Here is a 24,813-nt window from a genome sequence, read left to right on the forward strand (position 1 = left end):
TGGTCTGCTCAGCGGGGCTCCATCTTAGAGTCCTAATGAATTCTCCAGCTGGGGGCGGTCACAGCCCTAGCGCTCGACTGCACCCCAGCAGGACTGCCGAGGACCTGTGTCCATGGTGGGGATGACACAAGTGCTCGATACTCCTTCCGAAAATGTTCCTGAAATCCTGACCGTCTAGGGAGCCACGGACGGCTTTGTGCCGTGAAGAACATCGTGGGACAGGACACTGAATTCGCACAAGTAGCTGTCCAAACTGCTGTGCTCCCCGAATTCAGCCACCACCCATTAACCCTCGACTGTGATGATAGGACATTTGAAGCAACATGGGTACGTGTGAAGAGTACATTTTACAAATCATATTCAAATGTTGAAATTCGAAAGCTCGCTCTTCTGCTTCTTATTGCCGAAACCATCGATTCTCCAGTGTGGTCCCCAGATCAGCAGCAGCAACGTCACCAGGGGACTTGTCAAAATGGAAATCCCGGGTCCCCACCCCGGACCTACCAGGTCAGAGGCTCTGGGGCAGGGACTCGGCCACCAGTATTTTCATAAGCCGCGCGCGTGATTCTGATGACAGTTCAAGAACCACCGACTTAAACTACCTGCTCTGTGTTTCCTGACATGTGAGACAGGAGGTAGATTACCTGGCCTCTTAAAGTTACAGCACAGGTTAAATTCAAAAGATTTTGCATGGAAAGCATTTAGCACAGTGTCTGGCACGCGGTATGCACTCAATATATGACAGCTACAATTAATGTTAGTATTATTATTGGATTTCTTTTCTGGGTGGCCAATGAATCAGTCTATGTCTCTGCATGTCTACCTGTGAAATAACTGTAAAGAGGGAAGATATTTTAACATTAATCATTATAACTATAGCTAATTTATTGAGCTCTGTGCCAGGCACTTGGCTAATCACTCCGTGAACATTGCATTCGATCCTTGTTTTTAAAAAATGCTAAGTGAATGGTGCTCTTATTGTCCACCTCATACAGGTGAGAAAACAGCTTAAGGAACTTGCCTGGGATAATACAGGTAGTCGAGGGGAAGAACTGGGAAAAGAATTTGGAGACGGGGCCTCCGAAGCCCGGTTAGTTATACACGTCACCAAACCGCCACTTCAGAAGTGGTTTGCAAAAGTGACTTGGGGGCGGCAGTTGTCATTCCTGTCGTGCTATTTGGGAAATCAGACAGTCACTATAACATGTGCACAGTATCATAGCTACTGACTAATTATAGAGGAAGACTCTGGGTGAAATTTTTGCTTGAAATCAGTTTTGTTTTTTTAAGACACCGGGGGCAGAGGAAACCCTGTAGCTGCCCTCCATGGAGCCCTCCAGAATTCTTCATTTTGCCAAGGCACGTCGGCCACGTGACCACAATGGGGGATGATTTACTGATGACACGACTAAAGATGTCCCAGCGACTGCCACCAGTTACTCCTGAGTCGCAGTTTGGGGCACCGATGTCCTGAGCCCAAATAACATGTTCAAGTGTCTGTTAGGTAAGAGAGTCAGGTAGGGAAAAGAAAAAAAAAAAACCCAACCACTCTGCTTCCTTTACCTGCAAAAGGTAAATCTTCAGGCAAGGATTAGAAAGAGGAAATGTGGAAATGTGACCTGTAATTAGCGTTAAGTACATGTTAGCAGTTGTACTTATTAGTATGGGTTGGGGCCCAGTGATGAATGCCAAGGTTATATCATTTCTCAATGCAACAAAAAATTCTGGCACATAAAATACCAATGACATCCTACAAAACAATTTATAAATGGGCAAATTTATATATATACATCTCCAAGGGATTTCAGAAAAGCTGCTGAATTTGTAAAATCTATAGACAGGGTCTGGCAGAAGTAACGCCTGTTGGAGTGTGGTGGGTAGGGTAATAATATGGGTGCAATAATTTATAGTTTTAATTTGAACATTTCACCTAAAATGTCAGAGGGTGTGCTTGAGTGTGGTGTTGTCATGTTACAGAATTACATGCTTAGGATTTTGTAATAAAAGGTTTTGTAATAAAAAAAGGGGCGCTGTTTGTGCCAGACCCTGCACTTAAACGCCCATCAAGAGGATGTTATTCCAGGGCAAAACACATGTCCAGCGTCCACTTTGCCCTGGAGAACTTTTAAGGGTTCAACAGGCGGGGGACAAAACCCTGCAGGTCTCCTTACTTGAGCGCAGCTGATCCGTTTGTCCATTTTGGGAGTTCTTGCCTAAACCTTCCAAGCTGGACCTCAGAGGTAAGACAAGACGTTCAGTTCGGTGGAAACCCCCCCCTCCGGGTCCCCAAAATGACAGTATCCACAATAGCACCACTGAGCAAGCGCTTGTCTGGGCTTCTGCCTTCTATTTTATTTTTTATTTTTTCCCTCTTTTTAGCTCCACCCCAGTCAGCTCTTGAAAGGCCTTCTGTTCTGTCAGCCATAATGACATCTGCCGGCGGAGACAGGAAGTCATAAATCTGTAGGTCCCCTCTCAACCAAACCTTGTTAATGCTGCCATTTATCACCGGGGCTGGGGTGCCATCTCTGGAGGGCTGGACGCAGAGTGCATTTTCTCCCAGAGCCTTCTCCCCGGAGAGCAACCATTTTAAAAACGGCCCCTTTTTCAACTCGCGTCTGCAGACCTGAAAGTCAGGCAGATGCAAGCCCCTCGTCAACGAGCAGCTCTTGGAAAGAAGCCACGATTCAGGCAACAATAGACGCGACTGGATCTTCGGGGCTGCCGGCGAGGCGGCTCCGCCCGAGCCCTGTCCTGCCGGGTCCTCGCCAGGCCCCTGGCTGCTTCCAGGACAGAGGGGACAATTTCCACTGGAGCCCCTCCGCCTCCGCGTGCTTCTCAAAGGGCCAAGTGGGCCGCGGGGGGGCAGTGAAAGAGGATTATTTACCCTCAGAGTTACCGTTGTTCTGAACTCATTCAGGCTGCTCTGGGGCTTTTCTGGTGTAGGAGTTCCCTGTGTCCCAAGCCCTGTGCCTGTGCAAGGTCAAGTCCAGCTTTTGCTGCTCAGATGGCGCTCTCCAGGTCAGGGGCAGCCACAGCAGCTGCCTGAGCTTGTTGGGAAGGTAGCGTCTCAGGCACCACTGTAGAGCTACCTGATCAGAATCCCCGTCTGAGACAAGGTCCCCAGATGCTTCCTCTGCGGTCAAGTTCATAGTTCATAAGGCCAGTGCTCAGCCTCCACCCTCCTGACTTTGGGGGCTGGGTCTTTGGGGGGGAGGAGGCGNAGGTCAAGTCCAGCTTTTGCTGCTCAGATGGCGCTCTCCAGGTCAGGGGCAGCCGCAGCAGCTGCCTGAGCTTGTTGGGAAGGCAGCGTCTCAGGCACCACTGTAGAGCTACCTGATCAGAATCCCCGTCTGAGACAAGGTCCCCAGATGCTTCCTCTGCGGTCAAGTTCATAGTTCATAAGGCCAGTGCTCAGCCTCCACCCTCCTGACTTTGGGGGCTGGGTCTTTGGGGGGGGAGGAGGCGCAGGAGTCAGTGTTAAGTCTCTAGGTGCTAACACGCCAAGCTGTGGAGCATGACCAGGGAGAGCAAAGCTGCAGGTAGACAGTTTGGGATATGGAAGCCACAGGGGTGACGGGCGTTGCTGAGACAGAGTGAGGCGCTCTGGCCGAGTGTCAGAGCTGCGGCCCTACCAGCAGGGTCTGAATCTGGGCTTCCCCATTTGCTGTCTCCATCACCGTGGGTAACTTTCCTAACCTCTCTGTGCCTCAGTTTCCTAATATGCAAAATGGGCACAAACAACGCCACACTTTGCCTTAACGAATTGCTTTAGCTGGTAAGTGTTGAGCAAGTGCTTCATAAACATTAGCCACTATTGTCATCGTTAGGACGGTTTCCCTGTCTTTCCAAATGTTTAAGTTCTCTAAGAGCCAGGCGGGGCACTTTTTTCCTTGCTGCTCCTTCCCAGCACCCAGCCCAGGGCTTGGCAGGCAGCGGGTGCTTAAGGGACATCAGTGGGGAAAGAGGGTGCACCTATGGAGGGAACAGGAGATTGCTGTTGGATTTGTGCTCTGCTGCCGTTGTGACCCCGGGGCAAGTGTCTCAGGTCAGCCTCTGTGAACCGGCACCCTTGCAAAGGTAGGGGGCAGAGCTGATGCCTGCTTTATCCTTCCTATGGGTCAGATATAGCTGAAAGTGCTCTGTCAACCGCAATCAACAAAGGCTCATGAAATAATGAAAAAGCTGAACACGAGGTGGGGCTTCCTCTGTGTCAGGTGTCACGTGGTTTTGCAAGAGCTCATCCAATCCTCTCTGTGCTGCCGTGGACTTGGTGATGTCATTATCCCCATTTCGAAGATGGGAAAACAGAGGCCCAGAGAGGCTAAATAACTTGCCCAATGTCATAGTCTTAGTGAGTCGGGAAAGTACCTTTTAAATTCAGGCCTGTGTGATTCTAAACCTGTGCTCACCATTCTTCCCTGGTGCCTCCCTGGTCTGCATGCAACAAACTGATGACCCAGGATTTCTGGGACAACCCTAATTTCAAAGGTTCTGTACCCACCTTATGCCTACAGACACATTCATCAGAATCACAGCACATGCCTTTCCTTTTGCTTAACAGCTCGAGCCATGATAATACTGATATCTGTGTTGTATACCCCTACCAGAGATGTGGCAGGCAAGAGGAGAGAGACCCCTGAATTCTAGTGGGCACCCTTGTGGGGACAGAGGAGGCTGACAAAGGCAGTGAATAAACGAGTCTTGTAAGCAAATGCTAAATTCATGATTACAAACAAACAGACCAAAATAGAGAGAACATTGGCAAGAAGCATGGCGTGGAGCTTTTGCATACACTGGTACATTCAGTGCTGGGCATGGAGGTCAGCTTTGTGCCTGGCACCGTGCACACCAGCCTTGGTCCTTGCCCCTGTGGAGGGAGCTCTCTGTTTGGGGGATTGTCAATGTAGTGCGCTTCGCCTGGAGCCCTGCCTGCTCTTCACACCCCAATTTCACTGCCAGCACCCTGGCTCTTGGCCTGCAGGGAGTGGCCCTCACCTCACACCTAGCAGGAGGCATTGGATAAATACCCTGCTTTCTCCCCACTAAGGGAATATCTCAGAAGCACACAACCTCCACTGACTCCCGGCATTCCCTGCAGCGATAACCTGCGTGATAACACACCTTGCGTGGGCTGCCTCCCCTCCCCTTACTCACTTTCTTACTCCCCTACTGGGGTCACCTAGGACTGTCTCCCAAACGGACTACCTGCTCTCAGATCTTTATCTTGGGACACCGAAAGCAAAACACACAAAGGACACGAGGACTGGCAAGTCTCGGACTGCTGGACCGTTTTCAGCCCATGGGTTCCTTCGCCGCATTGGCCTTCCCGGCAACACTTAAGGAGAAAAGACAAGTTGTATTGATGGGTGAGAACAGCATCCCGGACAAGTCACTTTGACATAATTCTAGCAAGCAGGGGTAGAATCTCATGAAATTTTCAAGGCAACAGGACGCTTAATGCCTAATCATAATAGATAAGACATGCTCCGGATAAGACAGAAAGGTGTTCTCAGAGCGAATTATATCATTCTCTATTTGCTTCTGAAAGTTGAGGGGCACCTTTGGGCTCACAGTTCTAATGAGTCCAGGAAGGCGAGCTTGACACACAGTCAAGGTGGCATAAGATATACCGGAGCCCAGAACTTAAAGGCTGCCCGTGTCACGGTTTCCAGGCTGTTCCGGTCCTTACGTTCACTTAATGTCTTCCTGTGGTTAATGAAGTTGAGCAACGGATTACCGGGCCAGGGACTTGGTCTGGGTTCTCCAGCAGCCGCAAAACGTTGGCACCGACTGCAAGGAATCAAGTCCAAGGGAGAAATGTGATATATGTTAAACCCAACAGCTCCCGCACCCCAGCCTGATGGCTCAGCAATCGTCCCTTGTAAAATATACATAACGCTTAATGGCTGGGGCCAAATCAAAATCGTTTTAAAAAGAGAGGGCCCAACAAGTTTTGGAGGGTTTATTCTTCGAAGCAAGCTTGCCCAGGCCCAGGTGTCCCCAAACTTTGTCGTCATTCACCTTACCTGTTTTCAGTGAGCAAACTTCCACCAGGTAGAATAAGACATCTTCTCTCTGGCGCTGGTTGAACAAACGCAGTCAAATGGGCAAGGTGTTTTTCAGGATGTAAAGAAATAAGTTAGTGTGAGTCAGTGGCGGGAAGAATAAAATTTAAACTTGGTGGCATAGCCGATGATATCACCTGTGATCTAGCCCCAACCTCCTTTCCCCAGTCTCTCCACTCCCTTCTTCCTGGTTGGCTCTGTACCCCTGAGGCTTACAGCTGCGTCCTGTAGGTTCCAGAACCACCCAAGTCTTGGCGTTTCAGGCCTTGGCTGCTGGTTGGCTGCTTTGTGTCTTCCAGATCTCAATTTAAATCCTACCAGAAAGGCTTTTCATGACCACCCCCCCGCCCCCGCCAACTAAAATCTGCCCAGCCTCCACCCCCTGCTCTGTATCCCAACACTGAACTTATTTTCTTCCTGTTCGTCTCCACAATCGATCTGAGACTACTTCTTGCCTGGGTCTTCTCACCAACGTGACGCTGCACCGGGTATTGCGGGAGGGGAGAGAATAACCAGACTCTTAAGTTTCCACAAAAGAGTAACTGGGAAGAGGAATGTCCTAAATGAGTTCAGTGACATAAGAGGAAGGCAATGAATTATATCCTCAATGATAAAATTGTTTGGTGTACTGGCTCTCAAATTTGGCCCCATATTGGAACCATCTGGGGGCTTTGAACAATATCAATGGCAATGACCTGCCCCCCAGGCTGGGTGTAATGAGTCTGGGTAAGACCTGGGCATTGGGATTTGTTTAAATCACCGCTTTCTAAAAACTAAAGCATTCTGTACATATATAGAAACACAGAAATTATGAGCCTGTAGCTGAATGCACTTTCACAGATGGAGCGCTCTGGAGTCAGCAGCAGCCCAGGTGAGATCAATGTCGGGCCCCCAGCAGCCTCCCCATGCACAGGTCCAGAGGTGACTATAACACCTGTTATCCAAGAACAGGTTCCTTCTGCCGGCTCGCACACTCGTGTGTTTGGAATCATACTCTACAATGAGCCTCTTTGTTTTGAGATGATAGGGACCGGAGAAGTTTGGATCACAGGGGATCCACCCAGGAAGACTTCCTGAAAGAAGCAGTATTTAAGGGAAGATTTGAAGGAGGCAATAGACAAGAGAAAGGGAAGGGAGAAAGGGGGGTTGGGGGATGGGATCAATGGAAAAGAGGCACACAGGCTGAAATGTTCTTTATCCATATCTAGCAGAGCCCCATCTGGTGGGACCTAAGCTATATTTAAAATTTTTATTTGTTGATTTTAGGGAGAGAGAGGAAAGGAGAGAGAGAGCAAGGGAGGGAGAGACATTGATTTGTTGTTCCACTCATTGCTGCATTCATTGGTAGGTGGGTGTGTGTCCCCTGACTGGGGATTGAACCTGCAACCTTGGTGTATCAGGATGATACTCTAACCAACTGAGCTACCCAGTCAGGGCCAAGATATTTTTTAAGTACACCCTTTTTTGCCAGTATGCCCTGCTTGGTATTCAGTCATCCCAAAAATTGTTGATAGGTTCTTAGAAGCTGCAACTTGAAGTGAACTGTTGTACAATAAAACCAATTTTCTCATAGGCCAGTTGAGCAAACCAAGGGTTAAGTTCCTAGGACATATTTGTCGTCACAGAAGCATCACCAAACTTCTAAATAAAGACCCAAATATTTTTTAAGTGAGCTCTATGTACCTTTTAAGAGAATTAATAAAAACAAGTAAGCTTATTATTGCCCCACCATGCTGATTCCAGTTCTGGGTCCTGGGAGCCTCTTCCAGCAGCAGTGGTGCCGGGAGGAGCCCACGTGGACCAACCACCCTCCCCCCCCCTTAGGGCACAGACGCGCCCTCATCCATCTGCGACACTTAGGCCCTGGTGCCACCTAGATGGGCCGCTCGCCCCGGACACGTGGGTGGGATGTGAGAGGAGACCAGAGGACCCAGAGAAAACCCATGCGGACGAGGGGAGAGCGTGCACACTCCGCCCCGACTGTGGCCTTGGCTGGGACCCCTTTAGTTTATTTCCTCAAACGAGACAACCTTGAACAAAATGCCGAACACAATGCCCTTATCCCAGGGCTTGTGAACTGCCCTGGACTGGGGACTACACAGGTAACTAGAAGTTCCGTTTTAATGAACAGAGACGGAAAATAAAAAGGCAAGCACACAAAAGAGCTAATTACAGATGGTCGTCCCTGCCATGAAACATGAGAGGAAGTATGGGGGCAGATAGTGGAGGCAAAGGAGATGGCATCTGAGGTGAGAGTGAGGAGGACAAGGGGACCTGGGAGGGGGAGGGAGAGACCCACCGGCTGGAGGGGAAAGGAAAGGTGAAAGCCCTGCAACATCTGCTACACAGGAGGCGTTCCGGTCACTGAGACATTTTCCCTGCAGCCCCAGAATGTCGCAGGCTGCCCCCGTATCCAAGGATAAGGGCAGTGGCAAGGTAGACACGGGGCCAATATTTGTTTTAATTGCACGGGTTGGAGTCCACTGGTCAGACCGGCGAACTAACCCCCTTCCCCTCGCGCCCAAAATCGGTAGGATAGGTATGCGCTTTAATAGGCATTCAGAGGCTGCTCAGCCACGCTTCTGAGTGAATCCGCTGGCTGTTCCTTCATGCGAGAAGGCCTAACTTGATTCACTTGTAAGGAAACTCAGCTTTTGCACAAGGAAGGCTCGGGTGCCTGGCGCCTTATCAGAATCACCTGAGCACTTTTAAATTTTCTGCTTTTCTGACCCCACCCTGGAATCTAATTTAGTAATTCTGGGGTGGGTGGGGCCTGTGCCTCTTTATCTTAAAAAAAAATAAAGAACAACAACAACAACAAAAAATACCGCCAGGTGATTCCAGTGTAGAGCCAGTGTGGGAATGAGTGTTCCGGAAGGTCCAGTTGGGTCATTCCAATCTGTTCACGCCTTTACACATCCCAGGGTTTGCGTGCTGGGTTCTAGGATGCTAAGTCCCCTGCAGCCCCAGACACCGCATTCCTCCACACCGTCAGCTGCTGGGAGAAGTTTCCAAAAGCGCTGGAGTCCAGGGTTGAGCAACCTATTCTGCACATTCCATCCACGCCCGTCGGCATTGTCTTTCTCACTCTCAGCCGTCTCCGTGTCCCACCTGAACCATTGTTTATTCTCTATCACCCCTTGAGCTGTGTTTATCTCTGGAACCTTTAAATTATATCAAACTTTAGATTGCTGTCTCTTTCGCTAAGATAGAGGTAACCTTCAGTTGAATAAAAACAAGCCATTTTCCAAAAGTCGAGCCAGGTACTCTTGCCTTTCCCCAGCTTCTAAGCCCGAGAGCTGCGGTTTCTTGGTTGACAAATAAAAGTTGGCAATTGTTAGGCACAGCAGATGCACTTGCACCAAACCGAGACTTTCTCAGATTAAAAGGGGATGACCTTTTCGCCCTGTGGTTCCGTACCTTTCAGTGTCATATCTACAGCGCTGGACAACATCTGGGTGCCAGTGTGTCATGTGTGCCATTGGAGCGGCCAACATTTCTCTGTTGATAACCAAGCCAAACATTCTGCCATTGTAACAGTAGAGGAATCATTCAAATTCATGAAGGAACACTCCCGAAGTGCAGGTCCAGGATTGTGTCGGTAGCCAGCGGGAAGATAGGTTCAGCAGAAGTATAAATGCCCCACCCCATTATCTAACCAGCTATTGAGAAAGAGGAGAGATTAGAGGTATGCATTTGGAGAAGAATCCTAGGTTCTGCAGTGGAGATTCTGCAGCCCAGACCCAACGATTCCTGTGGGTTTCCGTCCTGATTCTGCCCAAGACCGGGTCCAGCTCCCGAATTCCCTCTTTCCTAGTTCTCAGTCTCGTGGGCAGCATCTTAACCGAAGCCTTTTGGAAGCGAGGAACCCCTTGCGTGCATTTCAGCATCTCCTGTGCTCGGGGCGATGCCTGCACCTGACTAATACGGTGGATGTTTGCTCAGTGATTGAATGTGATGCAAACACCAAATCAACAGGCCCAGGGCTTCAGAGGGAGCATTTACCCAGAGCCAGACTGCGGCCCCAGACTTCTTTCCGCTCAGGCCCGAAGTCTGTATCTCCCGATTGTAGAACTCTGGTTCTCTGGGTTTTGCTCCATACGCTATGGGCCCCGGCACAGCGCTCTGTCAAGGGTATCGGGCAATTAGAATTAATTAGGGGTAATGCCCTTTTGCAGACATTGTCATCCACAAAGGAGTGTGTCCCTTTCTCAGTGGCTTTAGGACAAGGCTGGGATTGGGTGGGGTGGGTCTTGGGCGGAGGCCACTTGGGTGATTTAAGGTAGGTGAGTTCATTTGTGCCTCGTGTGAGAGGGAGAGAGGGGTCCTTGCTTCCCAGGCGGGGATGTTTAAAGTGATTAAACGGCACTTTGCAAACAGTGACAATAACTTATGGTGGCTGAGTCGTAAAACGGAAAAGTTGCCTTTCCTGTAGGCCCAAAGAACGGTTTGGAAAAATATTTGTAGAGCTAGTGACCCTTGGTCATTCCCCTGGAGTGAGGACAACGGTGGCAGGTGGGCAGTCTGCAGGTGGGCGACCCGGATCACACCGGTCCAGCCTCGGTTCCGGTGGGTACACGGCGGGGGTGGGTAGTGAGGAGTGGGCACAGGTGAGACCCCGTGACAACGACCACAGTAACAATGTCACCCCTTGAACTCCTGAATTATATTAACATCTAAGCCTGAGTTGCCTTTATTACAGTTACAATGTTGGGCGTGTCTGATTCTAAAAGAACAAAGGCTGTTTTAGTGGAAGTTCTCAAACTGGAGTGAGCAGGGGGGTCACTTGTGAGGGTGGGGACTGCTTGTCGGACAGCAGGTTCCTGACCCTCACCCGGAAGGTTCTGATTCCGTAAGGGCCAGGGCAGTCCTGCTCACCCAGGGGCAGTTTTGCCCCACAGGGGACATTGGGCAATGTCTGGAGACCATTTTGGTTGACACTCTGGGGTGAAAGCGTCAGACATCCAGTGTGTAGAGGCCGGGGATGCAGCTAAATATCCTGCATTGCACAGAACAGCCACCACAGCCCAAACATAGGGCCCCAAATGCCAATAGTGCCATCTTTCCTAAGGCAAAGCCTAGGAAGGGGAAACTTAACAAGAGCCTCTGGGGATTATGGTGCAGAAACCCTACTGAGGCTGCCTACTAGACCACCGAGTAAGGCACCACTGTTAGCGCCCCCTTTTGGTTAATACCTCCGTATTTAGGATGCTTTGACTTGGTTCTCCCCTAGAAGCCCTGCCTGGTAACCACCTTCCCTTCCTCCAGGTCCAGGTGAATTACCCCTCCTAACTACACCTCCTGCCCCAGCACGCAGCACTTGCCCCTTTAATCGTTAGCCTGTCCCGCTGGAGCGAGAGTTTCTTGAGGGCAGGGTCTCCATTCAGACCTGTCCCCAGCACCTGGGAAGCGCCTGGCCTGGAGCAGGGCTCCCTAACTATGTGCTGGTTCCAGCCTGTGTCACCTTGAGCGACCCCTGCTGCAGTGGGGGTCCCGAGCCTCACCCTCCCCCAGACATGGGCATGGAAGCTGATTTCAGCATCCTCATGGGGCTTATTGCTCTGAAGTTATCTTGTTTGTCTGCTTTTCATTCCTTCAACAACTGTCTCGTTGGGCATTCAGTCTGGGCCTTGTTCTTTGCCATCATTTGGGGTGTAACAGTGAACAAAATGGGGAAAATGGAGAAATGGTGTGGGGAGTGGGGGGTGTGAAATTTTAAGCAAGGTGGGCCTCCAGGAGAAAGTGACATTTAAGCAATGACTGGGTGCTAAGGATGGCTAGTCTGCCCCCCCCCGCCCTTTAAAACCCAAACACTAAGAGGACCAGCGTCTTCCCTTTCTCTATGGTTGCTCTGTCTCCAGAACAGGCACATAGTAGGTGCTCAATAAATACCATTTAAACAAAGCAAAGAGAAATACGTGTGATGAAACTCTCAAGAAAGCTGATGGGAGATTTTTGTTTTTGTGGCCATCCGCTGATTGATAAGAAGAGGGGAGGCACCGGGCCATTATTAAACTTCAGGGGGTGGGGAGGACATCCCTGGGATCTGCTTGGGAGACTTCTAGGATGGAGGTCATCACCGGGCAAAGTGCCCCCCCTCCCCTGTTCAAAGCAAATCTAAGTTCTCACCCCCCTGATATTGTTAATGGTCCCTGCGGGTGAGCTAGCCTGGCCCCCTGCAGCTCCCTTCTCAGCCCTGAGTTTAGCCATCACCCTGCCCCCTTTTCTGCCACATGCCCTCCCTTCTCACCACCTCCTCCAGGGGGGTCCCTGCGCCGGTGGGCACGTCCTCACCCCGGGGAGAGGGCACAGGAAGAAGCAGGGGCAGGGGTGGCATGCCTGGTCCCCGCCCCCAGCCCCTCTCCCTGGCGGGACACTGTCCCTTTAATAGACTCCCTCTGCCTGGCGCGCTGCGGCTGGGGAGTAAATTTCTCCCTGTCATCAGGTCGCGGGGAGAGGAGGAGGAGTTTGTTAATGTTCAGTTTGTTCAGCGGGATCGATGTTTGCTGGCATCGCCTCGCCCTGTCTTGTGTGTGTGTGAGTGTGTGTGTGCATATGTGGGGGGTGTGAGTGTGTGTGAGAGGAAGCGAGAGTGCGTGCGTGTGTGAGTGTGTGTCTGTGTGTGTGTCTGTGTGTGTGAGTGTGTGAGTGAGTGAATTCCAGATTTTCTGTCTTTCCCAAACCCTCTCCTGTCCTCTCGCATATCACTCACAGACGGGGATCTGAGCAGCCACAAACCTACAGTGAGTGATCTCTCTCTCTCCCCCCAGCGCGCATCCGCCATAGAGATCGGCCAGGAGGAGGAAGAGGAGGAGGGAAAGAGCAGAAGGAGGAAGAAGAAAAAGAAGAAGAAACCACTACCTTCCCGGGATTGCCTTTTTTTTTTCCTTATCTCTACGCGCGCGCGCCTGCGTGCGGCGCGTGTGCGCCCCTCGTCCCTTCCATCCGAATCCGGTCTTGGATGTTTAATAAAGAAATCAAGTGTCTCAACAGTCACCAAAAAGCAAACAAACAAACAAACAAATTCCAAAAAAAAGCAAAAACAAAAAGAGAGAGAAAGAGGAAAAAATTTCAAAACAAACAAACAAACAAGGCACAGCCAACCTCTACTTCAAACCAGCCGACACCAGCCACCCCTGCCATCCAGAGAGGGGGGTCTCCGGCCCGTGGTGGAGCAGTTGCAGGGGGGATCGTCAGGGGGACAGAGGCCGAGAGACGCCCTAGGAGCCACCGGGCAGGAGGCGGAGGAGACCCGGACAGGCGAGCGAGACCGCGGGCCCCCGCGCGCGGCTCGGGGCTGGGGCGCCAGAAGTGGGACTGGAGCGAAGTTGAGCGATGCCAAGGAGGAAACAGCAGGCACCCAAGCGGGCGGCAGGTAAGAGAACCGGCTCCGTTTCGGGGCTGCCCCTCCGGCTGCTCCGTGCACTGAGCCCCTCGCCCGCCCTTCTTGCCCCGGATGCCCCGGGATGTCATCCCCAGGCTTTCGGGGGAGTCATTTCGGGTGTCCCTCTTTGCCTTGATGAGAACCCCATCTTCTCTGGCCTTCTCCAGTCTCCCAAATCCTCCCCTTTCCAGGCTCTGGTGGGGTGGGGGTAGCTATCCCACCAAGCCTTCCCTCCTTAAACTTTTTTTTCTCTACCCTCTACCCCACCCCTAACTTTCTCCCCGTCTGTTTCTTGCTTCTTGGGCCAAAGTTGGGTTGAGGATTTGGGGTGCGGAACAGAGAGACAGTCCTTTTACCTCCTCATCCCTCCGTGTGGTCAGTGACAGTGGCTTCTGGCCTGGAGTGACAGTGTTTCCTCTCGCTGGGGTTTGGGGCGCTGAAGTGTGAGCCATGCCCAAGCCCAGGCTGCAGGCTGGCTTCCGGGCGAGCTACGGGAGTTCAGCTGAGATCGCCAAGGTGGGAAAAGCCACTTCAGGAAAGGCATGAGCCTTTGAATACGTTTGCTAAAAGGATCCACGTTTGGAAATCTAATCAACACTCTCCTTTCTCTTGAAAAAGAAAAAAAAGAGGGGGAGGGGGAATGCCCTGCAGAACATTGAAACAACTCTGGTTTTTCTTTGCCCAGAGAGAGTTGCAAACTTTGTAAATTGATTTATATTCTAAAAACTATCCCATCTGAATCCTCACTTACCACCCCCCCACCCAGCAAAAAAAAAAAAAAAGAGAGAGGAACAGGTTAATAGATCAGCACAATAGACCTTGTAAAGGATTTTTTTTTCCTTTTGGGTTGCTTAATTGCTTTTTTAATAGTATGCCGGGGTTTTGTTTCTCGGAAGTGTAATATGAAAGTTCATTTTTCTCCTGCCAGACCCACCCACTGAAAAATCAGCTTTCCACTTGATTGCTAGTTTTGATTTGACATTTGATTGATCACCTGTCATCTCGCTGCCTTTGATCTATTCATTCTTGATATATATCAATAAATCACTCACCATGGTAACTCAGTGCCAGTGACGCAAGCCTGGCCCGCTGGATTCAGAGCCAGACATGCACAATTATTATCTTGTTTGGCTTTTAACGTGGGCGTTTTTATTTCTTTGTGTCCTTTCGTTGAATCAGGGCTTCGGCAAAAAAGCCTGAGTTGTGTCTCTGCCCCCTCTCCGGCTCTGCCCTCCTGCTGCAGGCAACCCCCAGCAAGGCTGGGCTTGGGCAGACCGGCCCACCGCGTTCCCTTCTGTGTCAGCTCGCGCGAAGCGTGAGGGAGAAGTTCTGCGGAGCAGTTTCCTAAACTTCGCAGAGCCGCCCTCAGCACAAATCCAAAGTTAGTTACAAATCTGGGCAAAGTGGGTGTCTGTGCCGGAACAGGCTGGACCACCAAGCTCAGCCTCCTTCGTGGCCCGATTCCAGCCCGAATGGCAGCACATGTGCTTTGAAATACCCACAATTATCTTCCCTTCTGAGCGCCGAATCGCTTCCGTAACCCGCGTGTACACTGCTTGAAATCGCAGGCGGAAATATCACTTATAAAGCCTGGTTAGTGTGTTTTCCAATTGTTTCCTTTGGAGCAAAATACTGAAAATATTTTCAGCACCATACATACTCAGGACTTGCCCGGTCAGCGAGGTGTTCTCTTTACAACTGTACCTCTTCTGAAACCAATTTCTCCCTCCTATCCCTGTCTCTTTCTACATGCAACCCAGTTATTTTTTAAAACTTGGATTGCCTTGCCGTCTGACAGCTTTGGGGTGCACCCCGGCCTTCTAGACTCGGGAAGAGTAAGCCTGCCTTGTCTGGTTCTGGCAACAGGAGTATGAGTGCAGCTAGATTATTAGAGATAACGTCCTCATTGTTGTCCCAAAAGAGAACCCTGGGCAACAGTCCAGCGAGAAGTGATACTGCCCTGAAAATTACTCTTTTTTCCCCCCTGGTTGTTCCGGTAAAGGCCATCAACAACTAGGCAGTAATTTAAATTACCAGAATGACTGGACATGTCTCCTTTGGTAAGCTCATTACAAAAAGTGCCTTGCTCAGAATCGCACTACTTTTTGATTATCATCGTTTTCTGATCAGTGAGGGTTCGGGGTACGGCACAGAAGGCCGTATCACATTATTGAAATCAGGTCCTTCATTAAGCTGGTATCTCCTGGCGCTGGCTTGCCTGTTTACTGGGGTGTGCATGTGTGTTAGAAAGTTGTGACTCTAGTTTCAGTTTTCCAGCCCATTGTGTTCCTCGTGTGTTTGTATGTTTGTTTTCATGGCTCTTGATATTTTCGCTGAAGAAGTGGAAACCGTTGTCAGGCTGGAAGGGAATAATTCATTCCGTACACAGTGAGGCCCCTCGTAGGGTGTTTATTTGCTTATGTGTTAATAAAGTGGGTATTTTTTGCACGCGATGGTTCTCTCCTCTGAAGTCATCGATGCTGTGCTCTGCTCGGCCGAGCTGGTTGTTCCCAAGGAAAGTTAGCTACTTCGGGATTCTTTAGCCGGTTAACATGCAGGGAAATGCCAAAGGTGGGTTCTAGGAGTGTGGCCTTCCTAACTTCTACCACGGCTTAAAATTAAACACAATGCACAACTGTAAGTAATTACTCCCATGGCCTGATGCTGAAAGCTTGTTTCTGGCTTGATTAATGAATAATGTAAGATCGAAAAAGCCTGTGAGTGAATCAGAGCTGGGACTATCTTTCCCAAGAACTGTTCCAGGCAATTTGATTCCTGTGCATTATTAGTTTTAAGTTCCATGTTTCAAGGAATCAATTAGAGAACTTTCTAATAAAGCCGTTATCCAGATATAATGAACGAGATGATATGACAAGTGATGGGGAATTTGAGTCCCTGTTTGCTACATTTCTCCCCCCCTTGAAGAGACAGAAATGTGAGGTAGGCAGTTCTCTTTAAGGAAACAGCTAAGTCAGAACATTTCCCTCCCAAATGCCATTCTTCCTGGCTTTCTAAAGCTATGCTATTCTACCATACTGTTACTTCAGGCAAGAAAAAAAAAGTTTAGAAAGCAGCCTTCGATACTCCAGGGGTTTGTGAAAATACTGCAGAATTCTGTACCAGCATCTTGCCCCCTATCCATTTTAGGGACAACAGAGAAATGGCAGAAAGGTAAAACAAACCAGAACAGGTTTACATTTTGTTTGTATTTCACAGGATGCAGAATAGTTAAAAATGTGCAGCTATAGGCTTGCCCACTGCCACTACCATGTCCGACCATCTATCGTTGACTCTCTGCACACACGTGCAATACGTATTTTATTTCACCACCCGAACGACCGTTTTTATATAACGCCAGCCAGTTGCGATTCAATGCAGAATCTTTGGGCATCATCTCCGTGTGAATATCTAACGTGTGTGTGTGTGTGAATGGTGGGAGCCTGCTCCTGCCCACCCAAGGGGACGAAATGTTTCCTTCTTGCTGACTCTCAAAAGCTTACCACATCTCAGAAAAGTCTCGCAGGAGAGAACAGCTCCCTCAATTTATTTTGTTTATTTAATACGAGGGATGAATAATGCAGATTTTGTTTGCATGAATGTCCTTGTGTGGCAGTAAACAGTAGACTATTAGCAATCATTACTTAAAAGTTGCAATTTGCACCTTAAGAGCACAGGTTATTTACGTGGGAAGCGTATTCAGCAGGGACAGTTCTGTGGACCGCGGTGGAGTGTAGAGATGGCCGGAGCGGTCTGCCTTTCGACCTCATGGTAGCAGTGACTGAGTAAACCAGGGAGGTCTCTGGGCAGGGAGGCGACAAGCAGCACAGGGTGAAGTCTACCTTTAATTTATGGGCGAGTGGGGTGAAGTTCAAGAGAAAAGAAATCGGGGGTGGGGCCGAGAAGGGACCCTGGACCTCTCACTTTGTTTAAACAGAACTTCAGGAAGACGAGTTCCGATCTTGGAGATTTAAATACCATATGCTCTAGACCCCTTCACTTACCCAAACAGTGTGATTTTTAGCAGAATTTATTATGGAAATAATAAACACACACGCCCCCACAGGGGCTCAGAACAGTGCCAACTGTTCTGGCTCTTCTGGTTATTCAAGGCAGATCCCTGAGAAAAATGAAGGACAGGCACCTTAAAAACGCATCCTCCTCCTCCCAGTGTTTTGGATGGAAATTGATTACTTAAGTGGTCTTCTCCCCGGTCCCCCCTTGATTTCCTTCGTCCACCTCTCACTTCACCCTTAAAGACTCGGATTGAATGGGACATTTCAAAAGCCCATTTGTTTTAGGCATTTATTGATTTCATTTTTAATCTGCCATACCAGGGCACAATACATTAACCCTAATCAGCAGATTGCAAGTGACAGGGAGTTCGAGTGGAAGGAAGGTAGGTGAGGTGGGCGGGGGGCTCTCAGGAACTTCTCCACGTTGAAATTCTCCTTGGGGCTTGGGGGTTAGACCTAGGGGCCTAGGTTAGAGGGGGGTGGAAGCATTCCTCATACAGGCTATGCATTTATTTTCCTACCAGCCATCTCGAGTCTATTGCTACCGTTCGGGAAACTTGCACGCCCAACAAATACCTCCTGGGCACCTTCAGCAGATCTGTCCCTTGAAGCCTCTTGCCTTTGCCACCTTCTCCAACAGAGAGTTATGCTCTCATTGCCTCGCAGCTGCCTCCTCGCTCGTTGGAAGGAATTCCTCCAACTGGGTATTACCTGGGATGGTCTGTTTCCCCTCCCCGCGGTGTGATCGCACTCACAGCTGAGCAGGGCTGAGCCTGGCGTTATTTAAGGCCATTGGTAGGATGCGCTTCTGCCTATCACTGTGGCTGAGCTTAGGAACATCAGCCAGGAAGAAAACCCAGGCCCTGTTCACGTTGGTGCTGGGCCTGAAACTAGCTGACATGGCCTGAGTTAAATACCCAGTGCAGCTTCCTCCCCGGGACTGCATGCGTACTATCAATTTTATTTAGGTATATCCTGGTCTGGGACGACTCAGCCACTATTTCAAAGGCAATGCCTGTGTCCCACCCCCCCCCCCCACAAGTTCCCTTTCAAAAGCACAGGATTGCCTCACCAATTCTATATTAAGGCCAGGCATACACAGAGCATCATTTTCGTCTGATGCAGAGTCAGTTGGAAATACATTAAACTAACAGTTAGGGAATGTCTTGCGTCGCTTCCCTGAAGCAGCGCTTTTCATTACCTCTTTAATTACAATCAAATTGAGCGACTTTTATATAGAAAAAAAAATCACAGTGGTATTAAAAGAAGCTTGGCACACAAATAATTTCACTGCTTCGCGCGTTGAGAACGCTGTTATATTTTTATTTCTTTGGGAGAAATGTATTTTCATTTTCTAATATTGTGATAGCTACAGAATGTCTTTTCTTGTTGTCTGTTCGGCGAGATCCCCCACTTCCTTCCTGCCGCCTGCTCGTCCTGGAAGAGGGTTTCACCTCCATTTGTCAGTAATTTGCAACAGTTTGCGTATTTTTTTTTGTTATTTTAAGTTTTGTAAGTTCCATTGAAAGTTGGAAATTCTCCTGCTCCTTTGGGGTGACCTTTGGCAAGCAGCTCCTCACTTGTGAAGGAGCTTCGCTATTCTAACCACACAAGTAACCACACGGGAGCCTCGCGGAGGCCGGCACCTGGGCGCCGCAGGGGGGAAGACACGGTTCATTCACAGGCCTTTATCAGGCAGCACTGTTTTCCCTGGATTTACAATTTCTTTTTTTTTTTAATTTTTCCTACTACTGATCTTTCACCCATTCGCTTCAGGAACTTTCTTCATGAAAAAAAAGAAAGCATAGGAACAGCACTTAACGTGAGTCTAAAGCCATTCTGGGCCTGGTGGAAGTGGTCGTAAAAATTCGCCGGCCTCGCCTGCACCTCCCAGGCGAGGGTCTCTGCGGGCACGTGGCTCCCACTCTAACTCGGACGCCAGCAGGGCTCTCCGGCCGTGGGGCTGGAGTCCTGCGGCTCGGCTCGTCAGAGACGCCCTCACGAGGGTGTCAGACCTGGTCCTTTCTGAAGACACGGTACACAGAGGCTGACACACAGGAAGGAAATGTGTGATACAAGTGGGAATTGCTGATGTATTTGTTTTCCAGGCCAACTCCATGGGTGAAATGATTAAATAATTCGGAAGGATTTGAAAGTCATTAAAATAGCCATGCGGAATTTCCAGTGGTGGCGGCTTTCAATCTTTCTGCGTTCCCCCTCCGAAAAAAACCCTGTCCTCTGGGCATCGTCAACTCTTCTGTGATGCCCGAAACTGTTTAAAATTTTAGAAATTAAAATTCAGGAGGCATGGCTAGACAATCCTATTATTAATACATCAGTATTATTTAGCTATACTTAACAACAGGGAAGTGCACAATGCAAAAGTTTTAGAGATAATTAGCTTAGAGGAATTACATGGGGGAAAAATGCCTGAATCATATTTGAAAGCATTTGTCTTGGATTTTGCTCTTCTAACTGAGAGCTACCTTTTTATCTGTGTTGAAATGCTACTCAGCAGTAAAAGAAAAAAAAGCGGGGGCAGGGGGAGGTAGAACTATTGCTATGTGCAGCGACCTGGATGCATCTCAAAGGGATTATGCTGATTTTTAAAAGTCAGTTCCGAAAGGTATTACATAGGAGATGATATGATTCTCTCTATGTAACATTTTGAAATGACGAAAGTATAGAGAATGAGAACAGATTGCCAAACGTTGCCAGGGGTTAAGGACTCTGACAGCGGAGCCTCTGAGTGAGGGCGGGACGGAGGCGGCGGGCCGGGGAGGAAGATGGGCATGGTTGAGGAGGGCGGGCATGGTTGTGCCAGGCCAGACAGAGGGATGCCAGTGGTGGGGGGACTGCCCGTTCTGTCTCTTTCCTCTGGTGGTGGAGCCACAAGCCCACACCGGCGAAACCATTTCATAGTCGCACGCACGTGTAAAACTGGAGAAATCTGAGTGGATTGCATCAGTGTTAACTTCCTCCTGTGATACCGTATTAGAGATCTCGACCCAGTTAGGGGAAGTGGATTGGGGAGTACACGGGATGTCTCTGAATGACTTCTTACAACTGTGTGTCCATCTGCAATTATCTTGAAGTAAAATGTTGAATTAAAAGGACATGGGGTAGGAGAGGTGGACAGTGGCAGATCGTGCTTGGTCTCTGAGACTCGAGTGTAAGTGTGCCACAATGCCACAGGAGAGGTTCAAGGGGGAAGCCATGCGATCTCGTTGGGTTGCGAGCAGAATGTGGGCACTCGTTGAGTTTCAGAGGTGCTGTGGACTTGAGTGTGTCGGCCCAGCCAGTTGACTCGCCCAGCCCCTCAGGGGTGGGAAGTAGGGTGTTAAAAGTGGAAGAGGTGTCACCAGCAGATAGGGATACAAGCGCAGGCCCTGGCCCGTAGCTCAGTTGGTTAGAGCATCGTCTGGATACGCCAAGGTTTCGGATTCAATCCCAGGTCAAGGCATATACAAGAAGCAACCAATGAATGCATAAATAAGTAGAACAACAAATTATTTTCTCTCTCTCTCTCTGAAATCAATCAATCAATCAATCAATCAGAATGCGTGCCCAGCCTTTATGGAGGAATGACCAGTGCTGGGGGGTGGTGACAGGGGGCCTGAGGAAGGGCAAAGGCGCAGAGCCAGGTGAATCTGAGGTCCAATTGCATCTCCCCCCTACCTCGGGGGAGTCCCCCCACCTTGCCGCACCTTGTTGTCCCCATGTGTCAGATGAGGACGTGACCGCTCGCCTCGCGTGGTGGTGTGACAGTGAGATAATGGGATGTCGACGAAGCCCCGTGGCGCTGTCTCTGGCACTTACACGGCGTCTTTTTGTTTAAAAAAAAGAAACGGTTTTATTCTCTTTCCCTTTTTTGGTCTGTTTGTTTATATTTTCTCTGTAGGAATTCCAGGAGAAATCTAGGCACCCGAATTAGTCCTTCGTACCTATTAGGCACTAAAATAAATATTTCCTGGTGAATGAATAAATGAGGCTGTAAATAAGCGAATGAATAAATACTTTAATTACTGTATTACTTTGTATACTAATTAATTACTTTCGAGCGTCAGAATCTCTCTCGCACGTCTAACAGTTTTGGGCAGACCTCCGTGCCGATCACGATCAGAGCTGCACTTTGAATATCGATCAGTTTAGAGAACATCACTGACGAAGCCTCTGATTTTAGTCATGAACTTGCATTTCCCCCATGGTGACGCCCTCTGCCTTCAGCCGGGGCAGTGATTCACCTTTTCACAGTACACAGTGTTTCTTCATCTTCGAGACAGTGCTCACTGATGACTGGATTTGTAGACTTCCCTGGGAAGCCCAGACCCTGGGATGGAGCTCCGCTGACCCTGGAGGTCGGGGGTCAGAGGTCAGCCTGGCCCTCTCCTCTCTGCAGGTGCTCTGCCTTCCTTCCCAAGCCTCCAGGGCTCCCAGCCTCCCCGGGTTTGGCACCTCTCCCCCTCCCTCACCTCGCTAACCGGTGCTCATCCCCTGAGGCCCAAGGCTGCTTGGCTTAGGGGCTGTTAAGCTAATAGGAGAAGGCTACAGGCTGTTTCCTGGGATCGCCTTCTTCGCTTTTTAATTGCCACCTTCAGACAAGTACCTGGGTGAGGGAGGAAGAGAGGCTGGCTGGTGCCTGTGAAGGCGGATCTTAGGACAAAGAGAACTGGAATCCCAGGGAACACTGGGTAATTTTTGCTGCCTGCCTTAGAACCTGTGTTTACCAATGTCACTGAAGCCCTGCCGTGCGGCAGGTACTGTCAGGGGTGCTGGCACTGCGGCCTCGAGCAGAACGGACAGCGTGCCTGCCTTCTGGAAGCTCACATGTTCGTGTGGCCGATGGGTCACCAACAAGCAAGCAGATGTCTGTGTCACTGCATGCCAGGGCGTGGTATGTGCAAGAGAGGAGAAGGTGGGCACGGAGAGACTAGTGCAGTTCTTAGCCGGGGCTGGGGGGCAGTTCCGGGCACCTCTGGAAGTGCAGGGCTGGGGCATGCTGGGGCCGGGGCTGGAGGAGCAGCGAGGAGGCCAGGGTGCTGGAGCTGAGGAGGGAGGGTGACGGGTGAGGACAGAGGGGCGGGAGCTGGAGTGAGGAGCTGAAGTCCCAGGTGAACTGGGGAGCCTTGGAGGACGAGGGGCAGGGGGAGACCGTGTTGACTGAGGTTTGTACAAGGTCGTTCTGGCTGCCATCTTGTTTGTCAGGAACCGAGCAGGTAGGCCACATAGGTGGCTCTGGGGCCTGCCCAGTCGAAAGCTGGTGATGGCTTGGCCAGGCAGCGGCCGTGGTCCAAAGGTAGACAAGATGTGTACAGAATTGTAGGTGGTGTGGCTGTAAAGGAAGAAGGCTATAAATTAAAAGAAAAATCTGTGTTTACCCTATTAATATTTTCTCTCATTCTTTCTTTTACTTTTTTGTTATACATTAGGGGGTTCCTGCAAATTGTCAGGGTATGGTTTTCCGAGCCAAAGTGGAAACCAGGGGAAGCGTTTGGAGCTGCGTTTATTCTAGAATTGACTATCCAAGGCAAGAGGCCACTCTTTTCAAAGCTCATCTTCTGGAGCCCTGGCATTCTCTCTTCACACCCCTCCCCTCCCCGCCTGACCGTGCAGTGTCAGGACTGAGGGGCGGCCCCCACGGGCAGTCAGGGGCTCCATCTCTCTCCAGGGGCTCATGCTCTTGCCGTGGGACCCGCTCACCTTCGCCTCCCAGACTTGCATTATCCTCCTGGCCAAGCAGACCCACTGCAAGGACTTCTCCTTGGGTTTTCACAGGGATTCACTGAGAGAAATCAGATAACGTGCTTAGCCCCGTGCCCGGTTCCTGGTGAGCAGTTAAGACGTTTTAGTCGGTATATTAGCAAGTTAGTAATCCTGTCCTCATCAGTAGAACAGGAATACTGGAAACTCCCCCTTAGGTTCTTGGGAGGAGCAAATTACCAACGCCAGCAAAGCACGAAAAATAGTGTCCCATACACAGTAAGTGCTACACTGAAATCACCACCGTGACTCTGAACGGGTGACCTCGAAGAGGTCTTCTATCTTACCTGCTTAATGTCCACAAAGCCTGTCAGATAGTTGGCGCTCATTCCATATGATGTGACAGAATACATGGAGGTGACATGGTTATCGGGAACCCCGTGAGAAAGCCCAGGGAGCTGAAGGTGCGCGTCTGCGAGGAAGGGTCGGAGATCCCTAAGGAGAGACATCCCCTCCTCCAGGGGAAGCCCCCACGGCTCTCTCCTCCCCCCGGGCCTGCCGGGGCTCTGTGCAATGTCCCAGTGAGGAAGGCAAGCACACCCCTCAACCTTTGTGGCCCCATTGAGGAGGCAGATGGTTTTAAGTAGCGCCCAGTCGGGCCCAAGGTGATAACAATGTCCCCCTTTGAGCGCCGGGTCAGCCCCCCGCCCCATTTAACCAGTGAGAAGGTCTCATGGGGGCGTTAGCCTGTCTTAAACACCTCTCTCGAGCTTGTTTATCAGAAAGAGCAGACCTCAGATTTAGAGACTTCAGCAATCAACGGCATCCAATGAAAAATAATAACACTCGGATTTTCACTGTGCTGTTGCCATCATTTACGGCAAATGATGCTGGTTCCCCACTGACTGCAGTGGCGTGCATGTTCATTTTAAAATAAAAACATGTGGGTAAGTACAGGAGGGAGTCATTATAAGGAGATGTATGAAGAAGGCAATAGTTGGGGGCCAGGATGCTGCAGGAGCCGCGAGGAAGGGCAGAAGGACTGGACGTGAGGACACTGGAGACGCCGGAGCCTGGGCAGGGTGAGGGGTGGTGAGGCAGCTGCGAGCCCAGGCTGCCAGGTCACACTCGGGGCAGAGCAACGAAAACGGGGGCTTGCGTTGAAACTTCGAAAACCGTTGAAAATGAGAAGGAACTTCCCCTCCCAGGATGTCAGAGAGAGAGACTCTGGAAAGGCTGTACTGGCCCAGGGAAGTCTGCAAATATGGAAGGACTGGACGTGATGTTCTGGTTCTGCATCTGGAACGAACCTTCTTGGCCTTGGATCGGTACCCTCATCATGTGGAGAACACGTTAAAATGCAAGTGTGTAGATCCCCAGGCCAGAGCCTTCCGTTTGGATTCCACAGGATGGGGTGAGGCCCCTGAATCTTCGTGTTAGGTACCCACCGTGGCTTTGATTTACGGTGTATATGGGGGGAAACCCAAGCCCCACCCCCACTTCTTTCTTCTTCTCCTTCCCTTTGTCTCTCCACCACCCCCCTCCCCAAAGGCTAAAGTACTTAAATATTTCAAAAATTATTTGACAAGTCCATTTGCACTTTTTGCTTTTAGTCAACATAAAAAATAGAAGTAGTCTCTCTTTCCAT

General features: G+C 50.0%; 1 protein-coding gene and 1 long non-coding RNA gene across 4 annotated transcripts in view; one reads left to right on the forward strand and one right to left on the reverse strand.

Annotated features, from left to right (window-relative positions):
• Positions 1-4,695: 4,695 nt before the first annotated feature.
• LOC118996510 (uncharacterized) lies at positions 4,696-14,042 on the reverse strand. The gene is made up of 3 exons (XR_005068505.1): positions 13,809-14,042; positions 6,030-6,084; positions 4,696-5,793 (listed from the first exon to the last, which is right to left on the reverse strand). It is a non-coding gene; the product is annotated as an uncharacterized LOC118996510 (long non-coding RNA).
• Positions 12,674-24,813, forward strand: part of TSHZ2 (teashirt zinc finger homeobox 2) — a 406,162-nt gene continuing 394,022 nt past the window's right edge. For all 3 annotated transcript variants that reach the window (XM_037059918.1, XM_037059919.1, XM_037059917.1), the window contains exon 1: positions 12,674-13,443. In XM_037059918.1, the coding sequence (XP_036915813.1) occupies positions 13,404-13,443 (40 nt within the window). In that variant the 5' untranslated portion in view covers positions 12,674-13,403. The remainder of the gene's footprint in view (positions 13,444-24,813) is intronic.

Source organism: Sturnira hondurensis, unplaced genomic scaffold (genome assembly GCF_014824575.4).
Source record: "Sturnira hondurensis isolate 20B ecotype Veracruz unplaced genomic scaffold, ASM1482457v3 Scaffold0011378, whole genome shotgun sequence".
Lineage (NCBI taxonomy): Eukaryota > Metazoa > Chordata > Mammalia > Chiroptera > Phyllostomidae > Sturnira > Sturnira hondurensis.